We start from the raw sequence: 18,742 nt of genomic DNA, 5'->3' as shown, positions 1-18,742 counted from the left end.
AAGTTAGTTTATTTGTTTATTTATTATTTATTACAATTTATTCACTTCCTATCCCAGCTGTAGCCCCCCTCCTCTCAGTCCCGCCCCCTCCCTCTTCTCCCCCTAGGTCCCTCCTCTAGCCCACTGAAAAGGGAGGTCTTCCTCCCCTTCTATCTGACCCCAGCCTATCCATCAGGGTTAGCATCATCTTCCTCTGTGGCCTGGTAAGGCTGTGCCTCCCAGGGAGAGTTACATCTGACAGAGGGCTAATATCCAGAATATATAAAGAAGTCAAGAAGTTAAACACCAAAAAAAAAAAAAAAAAAAAGAAGTTAAACACCAACAAACCAAGTAATCCAATTAAAAAATGGGGTACAGAGCTAAACAGAGAATTCTCAACGGAGGAATATCGAATGGCAGAGAAACACTCAACTTCCTTAGTCATCTGGGAAACGCAAATCAAACGACCCTGAGATTCCACCTCACACCCATCAGAATGGCTAAGATCAAAAACTCAAGGGATGACACATGCTGGAGAGGTTGTGGAGAAAAGGGAACCTTCCTCCGTCGCTGGTGGGGATGTAACCTTGTACAACCGCTTTGGAAATCAGTGCCCTGGCTTTTAGAGTGAGAGACAGCTTGGGATCTGGGTCAGCAGGCAGTGAGCACAAGCCCCCTGCCGAAAGGCTGCTTCCAGGCTCTGCTCAGCAGGACCTCTTTCTGTCTGGCAGCTCCCCCAGGACAGCTGGTTAGCTGGGTGATTGGAGCCCCAAAGGGTCGTGTCTGAACTTCCATCAGTGCCTGAGCCCCGGGGAGGCTTGGAGCTCAGCCACCAGGGAGGAGGGGCCTGAGAAGTGAGAGAAGGGCCAGGGTGGCTCAGAGCTCTGGGGTCAGAGACTGGAGGAGGAAGGGAGTTAGGGAGCAAGGTGATGGAAAGCCTTTGCAGAAAACTCACCCTCCATAGCTTGCATCCCGCGGCGTTCCAGGGACGCCCAGCGTTGGCCTTTCTTCCTCTCACAACCCTCAGACGCCTCACAGGAGCCTACAGTGGTTACTGTGGGTCCTGTGAGCAGGAGAAAGAAGACTCTGAAGGAGTCCGGAGAGCCTGGGGCTGAGGGGATGGAGAGGGACGTGCGCTCTTGCAGGGGGGCCGGGGGACTGATAGCCCCACCGGAGGAGCCTGACTCACTCTGCCCGGCTCTGACTCGACTCCTTCCGCTACCTCTCAGGCTCCGCCTATGGAGAGGACCCCAGCCCGGCGCTGCCCCACCTCGGCACCCCTGTTCCCCTCTCGCGCCCAGACAGAGAGGAGGGTGAGTGTTTAGCCTGGGGCACAAGAAGAGGGGTAGGATGGGAGCGAGCAGAGAAGGGTCTGGGAGGATGCGATGGAGCGAGGCAGGAGAAGGGAGGGGCGGCCGGACTAGGAGGGACGGGCTCCATCCCAGACCGGTCCTCTCTCTCGCCCCTCTCCTCCGCCCCCAGACCTCGCCTCGCCCACCCGCGCCCCGTGGCCAAGAGCTTTTGCGAACTGGAAGGGTGCAGGCTCTCGAGCCTCCCCCTTCCCCCTCGCGAGCTGGAAGCGCTGTGGGGCCGGAGAGACCAGGTTGGGAGCGCTTGGGGAGTGACCGCCAGGGAGGGGACGGAAGATGGAGAGCAGCGGTGGAGGCCGGGGTGGAGGGGGCCCCGAGGGTCCGCAGGAGGGACTGGCGCGGGAGAAGGAGCGAGGGGAGAGGCGGCTCTGACCTGGGCCGGGGCAGCTCCAGCCCGCGGCTCCCGCGCCGGCCCCGCCGCCTGCCTCCATGGCCGCCGCCGCCGCCGCCGCCCGAGCAGAAGCCGCAGCCGCGGGGCCGGGGACCCGGAGCCCGGTGCGCAGGGAGGGGGAGGCGGGCCGAGGGGGCGGGGCCTCCACCTGACGCCGGAGCCTGCCCGGAAACCCTCCCGCCCCCGCTCCGGCCCGGGTGGGGACCCGCGGAGGAGGCCACCCCTGCCCCCGGCTCGCCCGGCTGCAAGCCCCACCCGGGGTCAGTCGCGCGTGGGGACCTCTGTGCGCTGGGTTTCAGGGCCTGGTCCTGCGCGGTGGCTGAGGCCGAGGAAACCGGAATGAGTGTTTCCTGCAGATGCGCAGCCACGCGCGGCGCACCGCCTTGGTCTCCCACGCAGGGCCAGCGTCCCCATCCCCTCAGCTGACCGAGCCCGTCCCCTCCTCGTGGCCCCGCGCGCCCCAGGGCCACTGCAGGGCTGGCAGGTGGGGAAGTTGAGATGTGCCTACTGCAAGGACGAACAGCTCTGCTTTTCCCGATTTCCCACTGAGCCGGAGCCAAGGGTCCACCCAGGCTGTCCTGACCTCTCCTGCGTCCTTTGAGCCCCTCCCCCCGTGACCTGCAGTGTGGGCACCACGGACGTTCCCCCTATCGGAAGGAGATGTGGGAAACCACGGGGTTTATTTCACCTATTTATTCAAGGGATGATCTTGAGGCAGATGTGACATTTCATCAGGTCTCCGTTAGGCCAGAAGTGGACACACAGGAACCGGCTCCCGCGTCATAACTGTGGGCAGATGTCCACGCTTGGGACGCACAGCAGTCGTTCTCTGGTGTTCTCACGCCTGAGGCCTGGGCCTGGATGGCCCTGTTCAACCCCCTAGGCGGCCAAGTCTCAAACTCCCCCCAGGAACGAAGCACTTTTTGCTTGCTCATTCTCCCCTTCTCAGTAACTTCAGTCCCTCAGCCCCGGTGAGAGCCACTCCCCACACACCCCTTCCCTTCTGTATTAGATACCTCTGCTGAGCTCTTCGGACTCTCTGGAGAGCATCGGAGTACTTCCTGCTAAGGTTGGGGAGAATCCTACTCATCTTTGTAACTTCTGCTTCCGACAGAGTACCTGACCCATGGAATGAGCGAGGGAACATCAATTTTCCAACTGCACTAGTCATGCCCTCGTCATTTATCACGGATTTTAAACTCCTGCGCTTAAAGTCACGTTCCCTATTAACAATAATGTCCACCAGGCAGTAGTGGCCTGTGCCTTTAATCCCAGCACCTGGGAGGCAGAGGCAGGCGGATCTCTGTGAGTTCCAGGCCAGCCTGGTCTACAGAGTGAGTTCCAGGACAGCCAGGGCTACACAGAGAAACCCTGTCTTGAAAAACAAAAAGTCCAAAAGTCAGTAGTTAGTGCCATCTCCTCGCCCCCCAGCTGGTGATTGTTGGGATGAAGGAAGATCAATTCACCTTCTCCCCAGAGGATACGCTCCCACGCTGGAGGCCACACAGGAGAGCTGCTGGGCAAGCCTGTTGTGGGGACCCAGACTTGGGCAGCAAGGTGACAGTGGTAGAGATGGTGGGGGAGCTAAAGGAGAGTAACCCTAGAGACTCAGCAGCTCCGCCCTGCGCATTTCCTTCTTGTTCTGTCTCTCCCCACGGGCAGACTAGCCCTGGGTAAACGGAAAGAGAGAAGTGGTCAGTGTGACATCCTTCAGAGAGCCCGGGTCTCGTCTCGAGCCTTAGGACTGATCTCTTCCTGGTTCCATCGCTCACTGTTGATCTGGGGGAACACCCTATTCAGATCAGTATGGTGGGGGTGGGGGTTAGATGAAGGTGAAGCCACAGAAGGAGCTTAGCAGGTATGAGGAGGGGGTCAGGGGTCTGTCTCTGAAAGGCCAGGCCGGCTGTGCCAGCCCGGTGATCAGCTTAAAATGATGATCCGGATTCACCCTCATAATCCCAGGGTTTAGGACTCAGCCTCACCCCCAATCCCATCCCAGGAGATCATCCCTTCTGAGGGCTGATGCAGCCATTTATCCCCCTCATTTTTAAGTGCTCAGAGTAACCATCAAAGCATTTTAAAAATGAGTGTTTGCTACATGCAGAGAGTGAAGCCCAAAGACTAATGCATCCCAGGCTTTTCGTACCTTTTCATTGTCCTTGTGGTACAGGGGATTGAACTGAGGGCCTCGTGCATGGTAGGCAAGCGCTCTGCCACCTAGCTACATCCCTAGCCATCTTTAAATTTTATTTTGAAACAAATTAGGTATATACTATTTATATGTAAAATATTTCAATACAAAATATTATGTTATATATTTTTGGTTTTTTGAGACAGGGTTTCTCTGTGTAGCCTTGGCTGCCCTGGACTCTCTTTGTAGACCAGGCTGGCCTTGAACTCACAGAGATCCGCCTCATAGAGATCCGCCTGCCTCTGCCTCCCCAAGTGCTGGGATTATAGGCGTGTGCCACCACACCTGGCTCAAATTTTATATTTTTTATTAATTCTTTGAGAATTTCATACAAGGCATGTTGAGTCTTTTCACCTTTGCCAACTCTCCCATATCCACCCTCTACACCCTCTCCTGGCTAAGCACGACCCCCAGCTTTGAGTTGTCTTCCTGTATTTCTTTTATTTTTCAGTTGAGGCCAGTTTGTACTGTGCTTCTGCCCTGGGGAGCAGCGTCTGCCCTGTAGGGTGGCCCGCCGACCAGGGGGTATGATCACTCCGGAAAACAGCAGAAATTTTTAAATTGACTTATTTGATTGTGTGTGGGCATTTTTGCCTGAATTCGTGTCTGTGCACCACATGTGTGGAGTGGCCACTGAGGCTGGAAGAGGGCATTGGACCCCTGGAAGGAGAGTTGCAGATGGTGGTGAGCTGCCCTGTGGGTTCTGAGTTTGAATCCAGGTCCTCTGGAGAGCACACACTCCCTCCCTCTTGTACAATGCACGTGGCCACCCAGTTCCTTCACCTTGGACACACACACACCCTCCTCACACACTGCACCTCACGACCGTGGGCCTCAGCCAGGCTGCACGCACACCGCCACTCTTTGAACAATGCTTTAAGTTTCTTCACCTCTAACAACTGTCAGGTTGTTTATTCAAATGTATTCCCAAAGGGACTGCAGAGCTGCCTCAGCTGTTAAAGGCCAGGCTTATGATAGTAAGAGTTTTTAAAAAAGACAAGTATATTCCCAACACATCTGAGTAGAAAAAAGAGAAAGGCGGATCCAACCTGAAATGGTTTGGGGGTGTGTGCCACACTCAGGTAAAACTGTATCCTTGAGTAAACTTTTTACAGAGAATCCCTTATTTGTTAGCTTATGTATAACTGATTAAAATCAAGTGAATTATGGGAAGGGGTATGTGAAAAATAATAATGTGACCCAATCTGTTAATCAAAACAGAGAGCTGCTCTTAATTGTGCACTTCAGTGACCAAAGTCCTTCCTTGAACCCCATAAGAGGAAGCCTCAAGTCATAATTGGGGCCTTGGACAGTTTCTCCCTCCTGTGGACCACTGATCCCTTTTGGTGTTTTTCTTTCTGCTCTATACCGTTGGCTTTGCTTTTGGATAACGTTCCCTTGCTACTTTGCAAATCTGTGCCAGCCCTTATTTGAATTAGGAGCCTGGAACCTGGAAAAACCCAACCCTGACCACCAGGAACAATCCCATGGTTTGAAGCCTGTACTCTCTATGTACATATTCACAAAAGTATGTGATTTTTACGAAATTATTCATTATGTATACAGTGTCCTGCTTGCACACCAGAAGAGGGCACCAGATCTCATTTAGATGGTTGTGAGCCACCATGTGGTTGCTGGGAATTGAACTCAGGACCTCTGGAAGATCAAGCAGTGCTCTTAACCTCTGAGCCATCTCTCCAGCCCAAAATTATGTAATGTTAATGTGTGTGCTTTAGACATCTGTCTAAATAACGTTCCTTATCCCCCTTTGTGTGCAAGCCTTAAAGTTTTAGGTATCCATGGTTTTACATAGCTCTGTTTTCCTCTAGTGGGCATCTGGGCTGCTTGCGGTTTTCTGTAATAAAGTAAAAGCTGCAACTGGCCATTCTATAAATGCCTTCTTGGCATGCATGTGGCTGGGTCCCAAGAGCAGATAACTAGAAGGGAATTTCTGGGTCATGAAATAGGTGCCTCTAGATTTTACTAATTGTTGCCAAAATGCTTTGTGCCAATTGAAATGCCATTCTTTTGGGATTTATTTACCTTCTTTATTTCCCAGCCACCACTGATATGGACGCTGCTCCTGCTGGTCTCCTCGGACACCCTTCTTCAGCTCTCTTCTCCCCTGCCCCCTTTCTTGAGACAGGGTCTCACTGTGTAGCTCTGCGCCTGTGCAGCTCATTGGCTGGCCCAGAGCCTGCTGTGCAGACCAAGCTGGCCTCAAATTTACCAAGATCTGTCTGCCGCTGCCTCCCACGTGCCGGGATTAGAGAATGGGCCGCCACGCCCAGCCGTTTTTTTGTGATCTTCGAGTCTTCAGTCAGCACGCTTTTCTAGCAAACAGAAGTGGCCAGACCGTGCCAGCGCTTTCCAGTCTCCACATTTCAACATGGCATTTCGGCTTCACGTTGTTTCTAACACACACATTCATGTCACCATCATCATCTCATGTCGTCACCATCATCTCGTGTAGTCACCATCACGTGTAGTCACCATCACGTGTAGTCACCATCATCATCTCTTGTCGTCACCATCACGTGTAGTCACCATCATCATCTCTTGTCGTCACCATCAGCACGGTTCAGCGTTTTGTTTTGTTATCTTTGAGATGGGTCTTATGTGTCTCAGAATGGACCGGAGCCCTAAGAATGACCTTGAACGTCTCCATCTCCACGTGCTGGGGTTACAGGTGTGTGCCGCTACCCTTCCTTTATGGGAACAGAACCCGGACTTCCTGCAACTAGGTCCGTAATCTTTTTCCTCTCTGTCTCTACCAACTGAACTACATTGCCAGAGCTGACCAACGTACTTATAAATGTCTCTGTTCACTATTTCTGCTGGCATTACACTCTTTCCTTTTTATGAAATATATCTATCTGCAGCATGTCAGTGAAAGTCGTCGGTTGGTGACTATTCTTGGTCTTTCTTGAAATGCTGTATTTTATTTTCTACTCCTTAAGTGGACATGAGGTGGAGTCTTGGGTTTCATTGCTGTGGAGAGACGCCAGGACTGAGGCAGCCCGTCTAAGGCTAACATTTACTTGGGGCTGGCTTACAGTTCAGAGGTTTAGTCCATGGTCGTCACGGCGGGAGCATGGCAGCACACAGGCCGGCCTGGTGCTGGAGCAGGAGCTGAGAGTTCTGGATCAGCAAGCGCAGGAAGCCAGGAAGAGGCTCTCCTTCCACACTGGGCGGAGCGTGAGCAGGGAGACCTCCAAGCCCACCCCGCCAGCGACACCCTTCCTGTAACAAGGCCACACCCACTCCAGCTAGGCCACACCTCCTAAGAGTGGGCATAAATTTTTTCTTGGACTTTTTGTTTCGCTGTTTGTTTAGTTTTGAAACAAAGTCTCCCTTTGTAGGTCACACTGTCCCGGGGCGGGCTCTGTAGTCCAGGCTGGCCCTAAACTCTGGGGCTGGCTCTGCGGGTGGAGTACACTGAGCTGAGCTCTGCCTTTGGAGCGCCCCCACCCGCGTCCACTTAAAAAGCCAGGCATGGCAGCCTGCAGCCCTAACTCCAGCCCTGGGAGACGGGGACAGCAGAACCCCGGGTGCTACCCCGCCAGTCCAGCCAAAACTGCAAGCTCCGGGCTCAGTGAAAGATACTGAGCGTTGAGGAAAACACCTGACAAACACCACCTCCTTTACACACACACCGCCTCCTTTACACACACACCGCGACCTACCGCTGGAACAACCAGGTGCTTTCCCTTCTGGCTGGCTTTAAGATCCTTCTTTCAGAGCTGGAGAAATGCTCAGAGGTTAAGAGGACCTGAGTTCAGTTCCCAGCACAACACGGTGGATTCCAACCATCTATAGTGGGATCTCAAAGCAGGCAGAACACTGTCTACATAGTAAATAAATCTGAAAAAAAGAAGAAATAAGGTCTTTCTTTCTCTTCGTTTCTATAGTTTTACCACCCAAGTGAGTTCAGAATTTTTCAACCTGAGGACTTACCTTTGAGTCTGAAAAATTCTCAGGATCATTTTTTTTTTTTTAAATATTACATTTCTCTTACCTCTTACTTGCTCAACCATTTAGCAGGTCTCATTCTCCCTTAAGTCTTCTTCATTTATTTGTATTTATTATTATCATTTATGCAGTGTTCTGCCTGCATGAGCAGGCCAGAAGAGGACACCAGCTCTCACTATAGATGGTTGGGAGCCACCGTGTGGTTGCTGGGAGTTGAACTCAGGGCCTTTGGAAGCGCAGCCAGTGCTCTTAACCTCTGAGCCGTCTCTCCAGTCCCATCCCTTGAGTTTTTTAACTATCCTTTCATGTTTCCTACTTTACTTTCTTGTTTCTTTTTAACTATCCTTTCATGTTTCCTACTTTACTTTACTTTACTTGCTCACATTTCTGAATGATTTTTATTAACTCTATCTTCCAGTTCACAAATTCTCTCTAACCTGTTTGGCGCATTGTTCCATGCCCCCACCCCATTTTTTGACAGGCCTGAAGCGCCTCCTGTAGCTGCTGTGACCTTGAATGTCCCTTGTTTCCACTTCCTGATGCTGAGATTACAGACGTGCGCCCTCCGTGGCTCTACGTGTGCCAGGCAAGCACTCTAACTGAGCTTCAGTCCTGGCCCTCTTTCAGACGGGTAGAGGGACACACACAGAGGGTGAGGGTACTCTGCCTGGGCGGTCCCCAGTAAGCAGGCGGCGCACAGAGGTTACGGCGAAGGACGGGCTGCAGGTGCTGCGAGGTATTGGGTTGTCTGACAGCTTTTCTGTTATTTCTAATTTATTACTTGACATTTCTCTACACGTATCCAATATGTCTGGATCATATACTCCCCCACACATCCCCACAACATGCCCCCGCCTTCGTGTCTTTTACATTTTTTTATACCTCACCGTGTTGAATTAGTGTTGCCGGTGTATGCTCAGGTGTGAGCCTGCACTGGCAAATGGGCAGCCCACCAGGGGCTCCCAGCCAGACTCCCCTTCCCCAGGAGCCAGCCGCTCCTCAGCTAGGTGTGGGGCCGGGCGAGCAACCACCCAAACGCCTGTGTCAGTGCCTGGGGTAGTCCAGTCTGTAGGGAAAGAGGCAGCTGGCTGCATCCTAGCGTGACCAGTGTGTTCTGTACTTGTTTAGAAAAAGTAGGAGAGACTGGGAAATCCTACACAAATCACCGTATTTTGTTGACTTCTTCAGTAGGTTTCTCTCTACTCTTCACCCTCTCCATCCTCCTCTCTTTTTCCCTCTTTTATTTCTCTTTCTTTCTTTTTAGTGAAATCCACCCCCCCACACACACACCCTGGTTTACTGACACATTGCTATAGGATCTTTCTTGCTTCTGTGTAGTTAGGTGGCATTTGTAGGAATTTCAAGATTTAGGAACCAGGTTCTCATGTTGTTCTTTTGAGAGGTTCCAGCACCAGCAGGCTTCCCTCATCCACCCTGAAGGACGCCCAGAGACCACACCTGTCCAGCTGAACCATGCAGAAACAACAGGATATACAGAGTAAGGTATATGTAGGCTGAGAGACAGCTGGCCATCAGATCCTTTACCCAGACCTCTGGCAAGAACAGAAAGTGTATGTGGCAGCTAGCCAAGGGGAAAACAGAAAAGGACAAATAGGGCTCGTCCGGGATTTGAACCCGGGACCTCTCGCACCCTAAGCGAGAATCATACCCCTAGACCAACGAGCCACTGGTAGTTTCCCCTGGCCAGATGTGTCCTGCCTACCACATTATTAGCTGCAGTTGTGGTTCCTAGGAACCGCTTTTCTGCTGTTCCTCTCAGGCTGGCTCCCGGCCCAGGCAGGCAGCTCTCCAGCAGGCCTGGTTCCTGGGCTCTCTCCTGCCCTCCTCAGCCACTAGGCCACTCCTCCACACAGGGCTTCAATCCGAGGCTCCAGAGGCTGATGCCAGCATGGACTACACAGCAAGGTTCAGGCCACGTGGGCCTACACAGTGAGACCCTGTCTCAGGGAGAAGAGGAGGAGGAAATAGTTAATAAATACTAGAATACAAGAGCCAACTCTGAGTGACTATAACCCTAAGACGTAGAATCAGGTTATCCCAAATATTTTCCAGAGTGGTGACAGTTTCACGGTTATAGAATAAGAGTGCCATAATCAGAGTCCTTTTCAAGGCTGGACTGTCAGGTAGGGGGTCAGAACAAGCAGGGATCTCTGCTGTGGTTCCAGCTGCTGTATGACAACATTCTTAGTTTCTGGATGGGGGGGCTGGTGGTCAGCTAATACACCCCAAAATGTTCCTCGGGAGAGCCACAAAGACACCAGGTCCCACACAGAGGTGAGCAACAAATGGCTATTCCTGTGGACGGAGACAGCCCAAGATGGCTTCGCTCCAGATCTGCAGCACTTCACAATGACTAAATTCTTAGTCCAGTGCTCTCCCAGCTGAGCTGCTGTGGCATGCCGTTAGGGAGTTCTGTGCGGCTGACCAGACGCAGAACCTTTCACATAGGCGTAGGGTGTTTCTGGGAACACTGACGTGAAGACAGCCCATAGCGGTCTTTACAGATGGGCCCGAGGGTGGTGTGGACGGCCCGACAGGTGGGAAGGACCCCCGAAGAGTGTGAGGGGTGAGGTCGTGGCTCAGATGGCCAGGTAGGTAAGAGACTCAGTGGTGTCAGCCGGGCCTACACACCCAGCACACATGGAACCCTTGCTTGCCCCTGGCAGGGGCTTCTTCGAGCAGGGGAGTGCATGGGAGCAGGGACCTGCTTTACTGGTCCTTGAAACTACTCCCATGCCTCATGGCACCAATGGCTCTTGGCAGATCTGTATGCCTGGTAAGGACGGCTGAATTCTCACGCAATTGTGCCTGTAGTGGCCACACAGCAGAGGCCCATGGGGGAATGAATGAATGTCTCCGGCCTCTGCACACCCAAAAGAGATGACAAGGAAACAGGTTCGGGGGAGTCCTGAGAAGAACCCCAGCCTGTGAAGAACCAGTACGGGCCTCCCCTCCGGGATCTGACTAGCCAGCGCCCCTTTGCTCCGGGCCTGTAAGGTCTTATTGCCACTCAGGAGCATCCGTGCCATGCAGGTGGCGCTGCCGATTAGTCATGGCCGGGGGAAGGGCTCATCTGTCCTCAAACTAGAGAGGCTTTTCCTGTAGTTTCCAACCGCCTTCCGTGGCCTCGGCGCAGGTTTGCTAGACTGTGCTCCCTGCTGGGTGGGTCAGGGGCGGCCGTGCTCCTGTGCTTTGCGGTGAGAGAGGGCTCCGAACTGGGGGCAGGCTTGCTCTTCTCCGCGTGGCCTCTCTGGAGCACCGTTCTGGACACCGAATGCAGTCGGTCTCACCGCTGAGGTTTCGGCAGTCACCAGCAGCCTTCCAGGTTTTCCGACGCTTCCTGCAGGCTGGAGGGCGGGGGTGGGGGTGGGGGAGAGGAAGGTGTGGGGGAAGAAGGGAAGGAGTGGGAAGGGTGGGAGGTGGGGGTGGAGGATGGAGGACTGGGGTGGGGGGGGGTGGAGGATGGAGGACTGGGGTGGGGGGGTGGAGGATGGAGGGCGGGGATGGGGTGTGAGGGATGGAGGGGGGATGGGGTGTGGGGGATGGAGGGCGGGGATGGGGTGTGAGGGATGGAGCGGGGGAGAGGATGATGGGCGGGGGGTGGGGAGATGGGGTGTGGGGGATAGAGGGTGGGTATGGGGGATGGTGGGCGGGGGTGGGGAGATGGGGTGTGGGGGATGGAGGGCGGGGATGGGGGATGGGGTGTGAGGAATGGAGGGTGGGTATGGGGGATGGTGGGCGGGGGTGGGGAGATGGAGTGTGGGGGATGGTGAGCGGGGATGGGCGCAGGGGTGTGGCGGGGAGGATGGGGAGAGAGGGGGGACAGGCAGAGGGGCGCGGGAGCTCGGAGGTTGAGGGTAGAGACCCGTCAACGCCTGCCTTCGTTTTAGCGCCAGGATAAGCCGGCTACGACCTCAAGCCACGCTGTAGGATTCCAGGCCCATCGCTGTTCACGCGTTCCTACGCTAAAGAAGCCACAGCCAGAACTTTCTCGAGCCTCGTGGGTTTCCGGAGTTCCGCCTCACCGGGGCCTCTGGCTTCTGCGCTGAGTCCTCGGTGTGACAGAGATGCAGTTGTGTCTGCCGTTGAGGACTGTTTATCGGGTCCTGCCGGCGTCCTGGCTGTGAAGGCCCCAGAGAGGCTCTCTTCTCCGTCACAACCCCGAGAATGGTGGTTTCGCCCCGCTTTACCCTGCGCACTTGGCTGTGTAAATGAGCAGCTTCTAGGCCCCTGGACAGCGAGTTCACGGGGTGATGGGATTGCGCTGTCAGACTCTTTAACTCCTGGTTTTCTTTTGTCCCTGCTTTTGATTCATGGCTTCTTGCCGGTGCCCCACATTCCTCCAAGTCTCCTGCAATCTATTTCGGAGCAAGAGTCTGTGAACCGGGGCTGGAGACATGTCTCAGAGGTTAAGAGCACTGGCTGCTCTTCCAGAGGTCCCGAGTTCAATTCCCAGCAACCCATGGTGCTCATAACCATCTATAGTGAGATCTGGTGCCCTGTTATCGGGTACAGGCAGAATGCTGTATACATAATAAATTAATAAAAAAATCTTTTAAGAAATAGTCTTTGGGCCCTTAATGAGAAAAGAAGAAAAATCCCGAAATGGTTAAGAAAACATCCCCCTTTCCTGGGATGCAGAACATTTAGGATGTACACCTAAATCAGTTGTTAGCAAGTAGAGGGGAGGAGGTTCTATTTTTTTTAGGAAAGATGAGTCCCATGGAGGTCAGAGAAACTGAGAAAGCTTGGAGGGTCAGGGAAAGCATATAACAAGTACAAATGAAGGCAGCTTTTAAGGCAGGAAGCAGGGATTCAGCAGTTAAGAGCTTGCTGCTCTGGTAGTGGCTCAGAGTTCCATTCCTAGCACCCACTCCAGGTGGCTCACAACCAGCTCTCTGCGGCTCCATCTGCAGGGGGTCTGACGTACTCCTCCAGCCTCTGCTGGCGCCCAAATGCACATGTGCGCACTAATCTTTAAAGAAAGGAAAAGCATCCCCAAGAATGAGGGTGGGCTGGTGAGCCAAGGAAGAAGCCAAAGGCCAGGGCCTCCAATTCTACCACGGTCTTCCTCCTTTGTCTCAGGTCTTTTCCTCAGACTCTGTCCCCTATTGCATGGCCTCAGGGTCTCCGGAGGCGTCTCTGCCTGATGACAGTGAGAATGTGTGGTTTGCTGATACTCTTTTGGCTGAAGTCTCATTGGGTCATCTGTCCTAACTGGGTCTGGGTTCCTCCCAATTTGGGTCCGTTCTCTCCTCCCAACCCCTCTGACGTCGAACTGTCTGAGCAGGTATCTGGATATCAGAGAGGCCAAGGAGGTGCCTGCTATTGGCCTTGCTTTAGGAGTAAGAAGCCTAGGTGTCTTGAATCCATGACAGAGCCACGTACAGCCACTGAGACTGACTTGCAGAATGCTGGTTGAGTTGTGACATGCCGTGTGGGCTTTGGCTCTGTCCTCAGGCCCTGCCAAGTGGTTTCTGGACCCTCAGGTGGATCTTTCTAGTAATCTCTGTGGGATCCCTCCTGTGCATGAGCATCTGTGAGGGGTATCTGTGTGTGGGAATGTCAGTCTTCCCGGGTATCTGTGTGTGGGAATGTCAGTCTTCCCAAAATGGCTGGCTAGTCTCCCTCCATTGCTTTTGACTTAGGATTGCTACAAATATCCTGGTCAGGCTAGGTTATGGCTTTGTGTTTTGTTTTTTTTTTTAATGATTTGTTTATTTTTATTTTATGTGTTTTGCCCAAATGTGTGTCTGTGTGAGAGTGCCAGGTCCCCTGGAACAGGAGTTAAATACAGTTGTGAGCTGTCATGTGGGTGCTGGGAATTGAACCAGGGTCCTCTGGAAGAGCAAACAGTGCTCTACACTACTGAGCCATCTCTCCAGCCCCTGGGTTTTGTCTTTCGTTTAAAGAGTTGTTTTGACTGTATTTTTGTTATTTTAATTATGTTTCTGGCTGTGTGTGTTCTCCGGCTAAGGCTGAGAGCAGCACCAGTCTGCGCATGTAAATACCTAAAAGGCAGTCTGACAACATTTGGTGCATTCAGTGAAACGACGCAGTTTTGGCTAGAGCCCATGGCCTCCCATGGTTTTTAGAAAGCAATCTTGTAAACAGACGCTCAGTGCCACACCGGGTGAATTCCCTCCCATGGACCCGCCGTGCCGGGTGAATTCCCTCCCATGGACCGGGCCTTAAATCTGAGGGAGAAGTGCCTGGTTACTCCTGTAACCCTTGTGCCATTACTGTGCTGGTGGGCACATCCAGCACCTGGGTATTACAGCTTCTAGGCTTCACTGCTGGATAAAATTGACTCCCCACCCCTCCCCCTGCCAGAGCCTGTACAGCACCTGCTGGCACTATAAAAGCTAGCCTGCAGAGACGTTTTCAGGGAGGCCTCAGCTCCATTTCTCTTACGACACAAGCGTTCAGCAATAGTGTCTTCCATCTAGTCACGGCGGCAACAGAGAGCAATGGCGGCAGCTTCCATTATTTCAGGGACCCCGGGGCCTCCCTGGCCAGTGACTCGTATGAAGGTAACTCATATAATCATATAGTTCATTTAATAATCATACAGTCTGGTGGCAGAATCGTTCACTGTGCAGAATGTCTGTGTTCAAACTCCCTCTAAAAAGTCCTATTTTTAAGTTTAAAAAAAAATACATATGTGAGTGTTTTGTATGTACGGGCACTGTGTGCTTGCCCTGTGCCTGCGGGAGCCAGAAAAGATCTCCTTGGAACTGGAGTTCGTCAGTTGTAAGCCACCATGTGGGTGCTGGGAACCAAACCTGGGTCCCGTCAGAGCAGCCAGAGCTTGCTGAGGGAAGCATGTCTAAGCTTCTGCCTTAGAGCCTTACCGTCTGCCATCCCTCTGTTTTCTGTGAGGCTGGGTGAGGCCGGCAGGAAACTGACTCTTGGGGTCCATTACCTAACGGTGAACTATTTATTCAGAACAGTTTTTCTCTTCTGTTCTGGTAGATAAGAAGTCTAACCAAGAAGCAGCTTCAGGGAGCCTGAAGCTGAAGGAGGAGGTGCGGAAGGTATGGCAGCATCTCCAACAAATATAGGTCAGGCTCGCCCAGGCCACAGGAAGCATGCTGACCCCACAGCATGCAGCCATGCTCCCCAGGTTTCTGACCCCAATCTCTTACCCTCAGAAGAACGCCATCAGCTTTGGGATTACGGAAGGTTTAGGTGGCCTGAGAAATCTCTAATCCTGACTTTGTCCTTGGGCGGCTTAGGATCATGCAGAGTCCTAACCTGTTCTTTAAAGAAGGGCGCTGTGGGAGGAGCGACAGGAGAAGAACCTGTGAGAGGGACAGGGAGGGCATCCCAAGATGTCAGGAGAGGACGACTTTTACCTGTTCCAGAACATCTCCTCGGTGGGGCCCTGGGACGGACCTCAGTACCACATTGCTCCTGCCTGGGCCTTCCACCTCCAGGCAGCCTTCATGGGCCTAGTCTTCTTCGTGGGGACCCCGCTCAACGCCATAGTGCTGGTGGCCACGCTGCGTTACAAAAAGCTGCGGCAGCCCCTCAACTACATCCTGGTCAATATCTCCCTCGGGGGCTTCCTCTTCTGCACCTTCTCCGTCTTCACCGTCTTCATCGCCAGTTGTCACGGGTACTTCCTCTTTGGCCGCCATGTTTGTGCTGTGGAGGCCTTCTTGGGCTCCGTGGCAGGTACTGCAGGCGACCGGGGCTAGGGAGAGGGCCCTTGATGACGCTGAGTGGTTTGACCAAAATGGGATGTGTGAGCACCAAGCTCCACGGCAGCTCTCCGGACTTGCTCGGTTCTGTCCGTGTTGTGCCGCAAGCCGGGGGAGGCTGTCTACCCTGTGTGTCCTTCTCACGTTTGCCACAGGTCTAGTGACAGGATGGTCGCTGGCTTTCTTGGCTTTTGAGCGCTACATCGTCATCTGTAAGCCCTTCGGCAACATCCGATTCAACTCCCAGCACGCATTGATAGTCGTCCTAATGACTTGGATCATTGGTATCGGGGTGTCCATCCCACCCTTCTTTGGCTGGAGCAGGTGAGCGTGGGTGACGGTCTGGAGTGGGGAGAGATTGGGCGTGACCTTGTCCTCGGACCTGAGCTGGAGTGAGGAAAAGGCACCGGAGCCGGCAATGTTTACCTGCAGTTGGAATGTCTGCCGTCTCTCTCGGCATTCTCCTAACGGGGGAAGCTCCTCCAGGAACCCCAGCCCCCACTCTGCTAGCGCTCAGCGAGAACCCAGACTGAGCCCGTGGGCCTTTCCAGGTTCATCCCTGAGGGCCTGCAGTGCTCCTGCGGCCCGGACTGGTACACTGTGGGGACCAAGTACCGAAGCGAGTACTACACCTGGTTCCTCTTCCTCTTCTGCTTCATCGTACCCCTCTCTCTCATCTGCTTCTCCTACTTGCAGCTGCTGAGGACCCTCAGAGCTGTGAGTAGCTTCTGACAGGGTCAGGTAGGAGTAAGCGAGGAGGCTCCGGGGGATGGGGTGTGTCCACTCTAGGATATCTATGGTCAAATCAGCATATCAGGAGATAGGAGCGAGAGAGGGGAAGGGGCGCATGAAACAGAATGAAACACTGTGCGGTTACAACTCAGAGGTGGGGCACAGGGGTGAAGGGCTGGGCCATTCCCAGCACAAGAGGCCGTGGGGGAAGGAGTGAAAAGGCCAGGAGAGAAGCAAAGCTCAAGGACTGGGCCATTCCCAGCATAAGAGGCCGTGGGGGAAGGAGTGAAAAGGCCAGGAGAGAAGCAAAGCTCAAGGACTGGGCCATTCCCAGGAGAGAAGCAAAGCTCAGGCAGCAGAGCCAGCGAGTCTCCCAGAGGGTCCAGGCTCTGTCAGCCGAGGCCAGGAGAGGAACCTCATCCTCGTGCTCAACTCCAGGTGGCGGCTCAGCAGCAAGAGTCAGCTTCCACCCAGAAGGCTGAGCGGGAGGTCAGCCGCATGGTGGTGGTGATGGTGGGGTCCTTCTGTCTGTGCTATGTGCCCTACGCCGCCCTGGCCATGTACATGGTCAACAACCGGAACCACGGGCTGGACTTGCGGCTCGTCACCATCCCTGCCTTCTTCTCCAAGAGTTCGTGTGTCTACAATCCCATCATCTACTGCTTCATGAATAAGCAGGTAAAGCTGTCTACATTCCCACGAGGTCCGAGACTATTAGACCCTGGCTCTTCCTCTGCTGGCGACGTCTAACTCAGAACCCTGGTCTCCACACAGGGCTTCTAGAAGAGGCAAACCACAGAAACAGCCAAGCACGCCAGGCTGCTCTTAGTGGGCACACGAGGGGAGAGTGCAGCTCCTAGAGCACTAGAACAGGGAGGCCAGAGCTCCATTGTTCCAAGGCGGGCTGGAATGGGGACTGGGGACTGAACACGGGCCCTTCACAGGCCAGGCAGACTCTGTCACAGACTCTATACACCCCTACCCTTAGGTTCTGTCTTGCTGGAAAGCAGTAACATCAACATGAACTAAAGCCAGAAGACTTTTCTTTTTTTTTTTTTAAAGGAGGGTTAAACTATGTAGCCCTAGGTATCCTGAAACACTTACAGAAACTAGGCTGGCCTTGAACTGCTGGAGTTAAAAGGTGTACAGCACTATTCTTAATGCAAGGTGGGGTGTAAGGGGTTTCCAGAGTAAGGATGACACCAACTCTTCCTTCCAGTTCCGGGCTTGCATTCTGGAGATGGTGTGCAGGAAGCCCATGACAGATGACGCAGACACGGCTGGCTCCCAGAGAACCGAAGTTTCCGCCGTCTCTACTAGCAGAGTTGGCCCGCACTAAGGACCCTCAATCAGCCTCTTGCCAGCAAACAGAACTGCAGGTTTAAATTTCCGCATTCTCCAATAAGATCCTAACCACTAACAATGCAGGGAAGATGGGAAGGGGACCGATGGAATTCTGGGGCGTCGTAAGTTTCATCTTCCTGTCAGCAAGGCCACAAAGGCCATTTCAACAGTCCCAGCTTCTCCTAGGTGGCACCTTCTCCCCGGGAGGGCTGAAAGAGAAGGCTGTTTTCTCAGAACGTGAGCGACACTTTCCTGTCCTTTTTTCTTCCCTCGCTGGGGAGCCAAGATGACAGACCCTGTGTCAGAATATGGCTGACATGGGCAGTGGGAGGAAAGGGCACCAAATAGCCACAGTGAACTCCAACAAGTCTCTCAGTTGCTGCAGCCCCAGCTCCCTCAACCAGCAAGCACCATTCCGGGTGTTCTCCCCTCCGCCTGGCTGAACGGATGTATCCATTTAAAGCTATGCACTGATTAAAGTTAGCAGTTTAATCCCCGATGTCCTCAAAATGGATTTGCATGTTTCAGTACCATTTATAAATCAAACCCAAGTGGGAAAAACATAATTATTCCACTCTCCCTACACCTGCTGCTCCTGGGAAATGAGCAGAGCGCCTTTGGAATGAAAACTAAGATACATGTGTGTTCAGTTATAGCCGAGAAAGGCTGGGTCAGTATCAGGCACTGGAAAGCAGGCAAGTCGTAGCTGCGAGAAGAAACCAGAAACCTCAGGAGCAGAAAAGGACTGAGCGCGAGGAAGAAGGCAATGCTTCCTCTCAGGCTGGGAGACATGGTAGGCCTGCAAAAAACCCTTTTCTGCGACATTGTACAACACAGAGTTCTAAGCTACAATCCCATTCCTTCCTTCCTTTGTGGTTTCTAATGATTTATTTTTACTTCATGTGCACTGGTGTTCTGCCTGTATGCGTTTTTGTGAGGGTGTCAGAAATTGACCCCAGGTCTTCTGGAAGAGCAGTGCTCTTAACTGCTGAGCCATCTCTCCAGCCCCTTCTTGGTTTCTTGAGACAGGGTCTAA

The 18,742-nt window shown here is 53.2% G+C and overlaps 2 protein-coding genes, 1 long non-coding RNA gene and 1 other non-coding gene across 20 annotated transcripts in view; 2 read left to right on the top strand and 2 right to left on the bottom strand.

Annotated features, from left to right (window-relative positions):
• The window catches only part of Ccdc136 (coiled-coil domain containing 136), a 32,416-nt gene extending 29,525 nt beyond the window's left edge, over window positions 1-2,891 (bottom strand). For 3 of the 16 annotated variants that reach the window (XM_060373915.1, XM_060373914.1, XM_060373913.1), the window contains exons 1-2: window positions 1,723-2,295; window positions 935-1,042 (exon numbers count right to left, since the gene is read on the bottom strand). In XM_060373915.1, coding sequence (XP_060229898.1) covers window positions 935-1,042; window positions 1,723-1,780 — 166 coding nt within the window. In that variant the 5' untranslated portion in view covers window positions 1,781-2,295. Of the gene's footprint in view, window positions 1-934; window positions 1,043-1,168; window positions 1,504-1,722; window positions 2,298-2,756 lie in introns of those variants that run through there. The other 13 variants (XM_021661884.2, XM_060373912.1, XM_060373918.1 and 10 more) reach the window with 10 other exon arrangements.
• On the top strand, window positions 1,155-12,489 carry LOC132649705 (uncharacterized). Of its 2 annotated transcripts, XR_009588200.1 has the most exons (3): window positions 1,155-1,292; window positions 5,991-11,249; window positions 11,815-12,489. It is a non-coding gene; the product is annotated as an uncharacterized LOC132649705 (long non-coding RNA). The 2 variants fall into 2 exon arrangements; XR_009588199.1 differs by lacking the exon at window positions 1,155-1,292 and having other exon boundaries at window positions 2,912-11,249.
• Trnap-agg (transfer RNA proline (anticodon AGG)) lies at window positions 9,518-9,589 on the bottom strand. The gene has a single exon. It is a non-coding gene; the product is annotated as a tRNA-Pro (tRNA).
• A 2,723-nt stretch (window positions 12,490-15,212) lies between the features above and the next one.
• On the top strand, window positions 15,213-18,200 carry Opn1sw (opsin 1, short wave sensitive). The gene is made up of 5 exons (XM_021661871.2): window positions 15,213-15,604; window positions 15,786-15,954; window positions 16,182-16,347; window positions 16,801-17,040; window positions 17,582-18,200. The coding sequence occupies exons 1-5, from the start codon at window positions 15,259-15,261 to the stop codon at window positions 17,699-17,701; spliced, it is 1,041 nt and encodes a 346-aa protein (XP_021517546.1). The 5' UTR covers window positions 15,213-15,258; the 3' UTR covers window positions 17,702-18,200.
• The last annotated feature ends 542 nt before the right edge of the window (window positions 18,201-18,742 follow it).

The sequence above is a fragment of the Meriones unguiculatus genome, chromosome 21 (assembly GCF_030254825.1).
Source record: "Meriones unguiculatus strain TT.TT164.6M chromosome 21, Bangor_MerUng_6.1, whole genome shotgun sequence".
NCBI classification, from domain to species: domain Eukaryota; kingdom Metazoa; phylum Chordata; class Mammalia; order Rodentia; family Muridae; genus Meriones; species Meriones unguiculatus.
The sequence above is the reverse complement of the archived record's forward strand: the minus strand, read 5'-3'. Positions and strand labels throughout refer to the sequence as shown.

Bases quoted from the DNA above. Each gene is read 5' to 3' on its own strand.
- Opn1sw (XM_021661871.2), top strand. From the start codon at position 15,259: ATGTCAGGAGAGGACGACTTTTACCTGTTCCAGAACATCTCCTCGGTG. The intron at 15,605-15,785 runs GTACTGCAGGCG...CGTTTGCCACAG, and splicing joins CTTCTTGGGCTCCGTGGCAG to GTCTAGTGACAGGATGGTCG. The intron at 15,955-16,181 runs GTGAGCGTGGGT...GGGCCTTTCCAG, and splicing joins CCCTTCTTTGGCTGGAGCAG to GTTCATCCCTGAGGGCCTGC.